The sequence below is a fragment of the Lactuca sativa genome, chromosome 4 (genome assembly GCF_002870075.4).
Source record: "Lactuca sativa cultivar Salinas chromosome 4, Lsat_Salinas_v11, whole genome shotgun sequence".
Lineage (NCBI taxonomy): Eukaryota > Viridiplantae > Streptophyta > Magnoliopsida > Asterales > Asteraceae > Lactuca > Lactuca sativa.
The window spans coordinates 58,904,390-58,909,888 of record NC_056626.2 but is presented as its reverse complement, the minus strand read 5'-3'; the positions used below and the strand labels follow the sequence as shown (position 1 = coordinate 58,909,888).

Here is a 5,499-nt window from a genome sequence, read left to right as displayed (position 1 = left end):
CAAGTCCATGATCTGTAGTTGGTCAGAACTCTGAAGTATGACTTGTCATCGTGTAAATCACTTTACTTGAACAGTATTTCGACCATATTGTGTACTATGATAATCAAATGAAACTAGCAACTTCAAGATTAAGGCAACCACCACAAGTCATTTTCTAGGTCCATGTAAAAGAGGTATATTGGTTATAAGAATGATTAACTACGTTTCTATAATCTACACATATAGTTACACCCCGAATGAATAAATATCCTTTCCTTAATATTCCAATATAACCAGTCCTCAGGGCCCATTTTAGGTGTGTTTCAATATCCTATAGAATTCTACACCACAACCACTGTTAGACTCCACACCTCAACAAACATCGATGCCCATGAAAAACACATAGGATGCCTAGCAACATGAGTTTTTGTTTGGATAACCTCAGAATTTAGTACAAAATACTATTATTATATACAATATAGAACCCACACACACACAAACACATGACATAGCTTCATGTTTACCTAGATTAAGAAAGCCGGATCAATCTCATCATCCCCATCCATATCAACCTCCTCCTCCTCCACCTCATCATCATCACCATCATCAACAACCCATTCATACCAACCACCATCTTGAGGAGGCGCTTGTACCATGTGCAAGAAGTCTTGTAAATTCCCCCAAGCTAGTTGCCTCGGAGGTTGAACCGGAAGCAAACTTGTACTAAGCGAACCACCATCTCCACTTGAAACACGTTGCATCATCACCTCAAATTCCCCACCATCATACCTCAGAGCCACACCTTTCGATTCTTCACAAACCTCAACACAAAACGCCGGCGACAGTTTCCGCCCTATCGCTTGCACATGAGCCACACTGTAATTTAAAAAAAAAATTAATTAATTAATTAATTCCTTTATTTATTTATTATAATATAAGAAGTAATTTTTACCGACCATATATAATATTTCCCATCAGCTGCCTGTTTCTGAACCCGACCCAACAACTCAATTTGCAAAAACCCACCGATGCAAATCACAGGCTCTCAACTTGAACTTTTGTAACCGATTTTCCTGAGCCATTGGGAAGATTTGTGAAGTGTAAGTCCAAATAAACTTATCATCTGCACATTCTTGAGACTCCATAAAATCATGATTGATCTCAGTCAAAGATCTCGGGTGTCCCATTCTAAAGCGCACATATTTAGATGAATATATTGGCGAATCAATTTGAAACAAAGCTTGAAATGGATGCAAGTATATTTCCGATATAACACAAAAGTTGGCTGATAAGTTATATATCAGTGTCTCGGGTTTTTCAGGATCATCGCTTCCTTTACTTGACCAATAGGAATAATCCCTCTGGCGAATTTTGTCGCGTGGGTCCAATGTGTTCAAAATGCTTTCCTCCGGGTAGTTATCGGTGCTTGAAGCACTCACGGGATCAGCAATGCAATAACTTTGAGGAAATTTTGTGACAGCTTGGAAAAGAGCAGCATATGCCACGTCACCACTTGATGGGTCATGAGTAATGCTAGCAAGCTGGGGGAATCTTTTCAGGCAAAGTTGCTTGTTAAGTCCATTGGAGATCACTGCAAATAGAAATGGATTTTTGGGGTTTATGTGAAAATTGAAAAGTGTTGTAATTGAATAGGAGTAAACCACAAAATTTGGTCCCTGAGTTTTACTGAAAATTGCAAGTTCAGTCCAAATTATACTATATATAATTTACAAAGTCCTTATGAGCAGTGCCTTTTTCCACTTTATCAGTTTTGCCACAAATGCAACAAAGGTTTTACATTTTGACAGATTTAGTCCCTGCAAACAAAGGTTTTACATTTTGGCAGATTTAATCCCTGCAACAAAGGTTTTACATTTTGGCAGATTTACTCCCTGCAATTTACTCCATGCAACAAAGGTTTTACATTTTAGCAAATCTAGTACCTGCAATTATTTAGTTTACAGAAAAGGTCCTTATAAAGTTTCTGCGTCCCCTGCAAAGCGGGGAGAGGGCAATTTCTAGTTTTACATAAAATCGCAAGTTCAATCTGAAATTTGAAGTCATATTTTTATGGATCAGGGACCATATTTGTAAAGAAATACAAACTTAAGGACGACATCGGGATGAGTTCAAATTTTGGACTGAACTTGCAAATTTTAGTGAAGTACAGGGACCAAATTTGTAAAATGATTATTGTCGATTATGATACTGACCGAAGTTTTGCCAGTAGTGAGATACAGCAGATGCGCGAATGAGGTCGGCTGAGTCATCTAGACATGTCAGAATTTTGAGTGCCATGTCAGATTCGAGCCATTGAAAGAAGTCGATTTGATTATCCATTTATTTGTCGGAAATGAGAGTTCAATCATAAACCTGGAAAAGACAAACATATTATTAAATGTAATATAATATATGCGACGTAACCTTAATAACAAAACAGGAAATTTTAGATTCTATTAACAAATCTGAATATATATTTTTTTTCATGAAAGGGATTACAATTAAATAAGCCTAGGTTGATGAAATAAAATTTTGTTTTAAAGTGTGATTTTCTACCTTGTTGTAACATCTGTATACAGAATTAGAAATGATTATGATAGGAAACATTATAATTGTCAAGTTGTAGGGTAGTTAGAAAGACAAGAAATGATGGAAGTGACAAGGAAAAAAAATGATATTTTGGAGAAGATATTTGTGGGGAATTATGCAGAGGGTATTTTGGTAATGTTGGAGTGAAAAAGACAGCCCCTTTTGTTTGTTCTTCATACTAAACAATAGATACACATAAAGAGAGAGAGAGAGAGAGAGAGAGAGAGAGAGAGAGAGAGATTTAATTTATTGATTCAGTATATGTTTTATAATATTGTTTAAGTGTTCAGAAGAGCTTAAATCCAACAGTATATGTTGACTATCATAAATCACAAGGTGATTACGACATGCTTTAGGAAACTAAATAAACACTAAAATGAATTATTTTTCTTTTATAAATGATATATTTGAAAGGGAAATTCTTATCATTACGGATGCAAAGCATGCTAAAAACATAAAGTACCTACTTTACCTTAATGTCAATATGTTTTATAAACCATGCCACCATGGATATGCACAAGTGATCAATCGAATGCATGTAAGGTAACATGGTATGTTATCATACAGAAAGGAAAGTAAGGAAATAGACCATACCTACTCTAGTTTCATGATAAAAACCATGTTAGTCAACAAACAAAATGTACCATTATTCTGTAGCATTAGCTTTTAGTAGTGATGTATATAAAGTTATTCTAACTTCAGTTATTCAGAATATGCGCCATTATTCTGCTGCCTCTACAATGTCATGCATCAACCATCCAAAAACTTGTTCTTCTAAAAGAATTTAAGTTTAAAACCTAAAGATAATTTGGGGGTTCGGTATCATAGGGTTTCATATCTCAGTTATTGGTGTAATTGCTTAACAAGTCGGTTAATTTCACGAAAAATGAACATATTTCATATGAACTGCTAATTACCAAAATTCACATCCAATGATATTTTAAGAACAAGAAGTATAGATGATTTAGAATGTCAAACAGGTTAAGTTTCAACTTCTAAATTGACGTAAATCGTGAAGCATCTAAAAAAGGATCTGCTAATTATCGCTACGATTCACACAAAATTGCATTTAGTTTTGATTCCACGACTGCTGCGCTTCAACATCACATTACCAGGGAACTTTAAGTTTCATAGACGATCGAAGACATTATCGCGGAATTTTACCGAAGAGGGAGACATACATTAACGAAAATAGAAAAATACATGTACGACAGATAGATTAAGTTGAAAAATAGAGATGTAAAAAGCAATAAACATTTACCCTTTGTCTTCTTTGGAATCGGAGCGAATCGATTGAAAAGAACCCTAGAGAAGAAAATTGGTGATCGAATTGAAAGGGGCGGCTGTGGGAATGGCGTTTGTGGGAGGTCTAGAAAACTCTGGTAATTATCATTTATCAGGAAAATGGCGTTTGTCATCATGACACGGTTTCATAAAACAAAAATACATCGCACATGGATTCATGCATAAGCCACGAGTTCATAAAAAACAACAAATTAACCTCTACCAAATTACAAATGATTACTACCTTAAAAGTCATTATTTATATATTTTCATTTCGATTTAACTCTAATATTTTTTTTTTTACTTATTTGTCATTAATTGTATCGACTCTTTATGAAAAGTAAATGCTAGTCGATGTCATCGGTTTAGCAGGTAACCCTAACTCTTTACTTACCTAAAATCGTTATTTGCCTCAAAACCTCTCATTCACTCTTGGGTTGGTGTTCTTACACACACATCACCCCGTCTTCTTCCCCATGGATTCGTCTTCAACATCTTCTATCATAAAATCAGTTTATCGCACCAAGTGTGATTGTGGTAATCAACTGCAATTCTCAGTTTCAAGAACCGATAAAAACACAGGAAGAAAGTTCAAAGCATGTCATAACTATAAGGTAAAATTAAGGGATTTTGTTTTCCCATTTTATTATCTTTCAAAAGCTATTGAATGAAGATTTTGTTGGCATGGTACCAAAAAATAGAGTAAATATTTCAAGAACCGATAAAAACTCAAGAAGAAAGTTCAAGGCATGCCCTAACTATAAGGTAAAATTATGTAGTTTGACACAAAGGAGTTGGAGTTTTATGCTAATGAAAGGGAACCCTATAATGAAATTGTTGACAATGGTGTATTACAGGTGATCATGTTGTTGAAGTTTGTTTTGGTGATGTTGATGATTATTGGGGTAATTCTTATAATTAGCATTGTATTTTAATGCATTCCCCTAGGTTAAGACATTTGTAATTTTTTGTATTTTGGTATGGTTAAGGCATTTCAGTAAAAGTAATTGTTGTAAGAGTGTTGTAGGTTTGTTATTTTGGTTTGATGTAAGAACTAGTTGGTTAATCGTTGATCTCATATTATGATGTTTATGTAAAATTATATTGATGGTAATCCAATGTTATTTATGACCCATGCGATTTGGTATTACATTATAATGATTCATTGTAATGACAATGTAGTTATGGTAATGTACTAAAACTTGTGTAAGCAAGTAAAGGACATTAACTAGAATAACAATTAACTTATGGTAAGTGAAATGACAAGTAAAGGAAACATACTTTAAATACTTGCATTCTTAATAACATAAAAGGGGGTATTACAATTAGAACCAATCATCCAATTGCCAAACAATCTTACAAATGGCCATTAACTACCAATGTTCAAAAAAGGCATAACTGAATACTATATGTTGATATACAATTAGATGGTTGTTACCAATAGCTGATGTAATGTTAACAAAAAGGAAAGAAAAATACATAATGCCCATGATACCCCTCCTAAATACTCCTACTCCAAATTAACGGGTTTCTCAATACTAGAAACCCTTTCATCCTTATCGTAAAAGGCTTTATTCAACTTTGATCTTCATAATTCTCTCAGAAATTTTCCTTTTCCTAGGCCTCCCAACAACCTGTGTATCTTCA

The 5,499-nt window shown here is 34.3% G+C and overlaps 1 protein-coding gene across 1 annotated transcript; it reads right to left on the bottom strand.

Annotated features, from left to right (window-relative positions):
• Positions 1–237: 237 nt before the first annotated feature.
• LOC111878494 (F-box protein At4g00755) lies at positions 238–3,986 on the bottom strand. The gene is given in 5 exon segments (XM_023875003.3): positions 238–855; positions 936–1,025; positions 1,027–1,570; positions 2,193–2,352; positions 3,830–3,986. Coding segments are annotated over 4 exon segments (1,113 nt in total). The 5' UTR covers positions 2,320–2,352; positions 3,830–3,986; the 3' UTR covers positions 238–503.
• Positions 3,987–5,499: the final 1,513 nt, after the last annotated feature.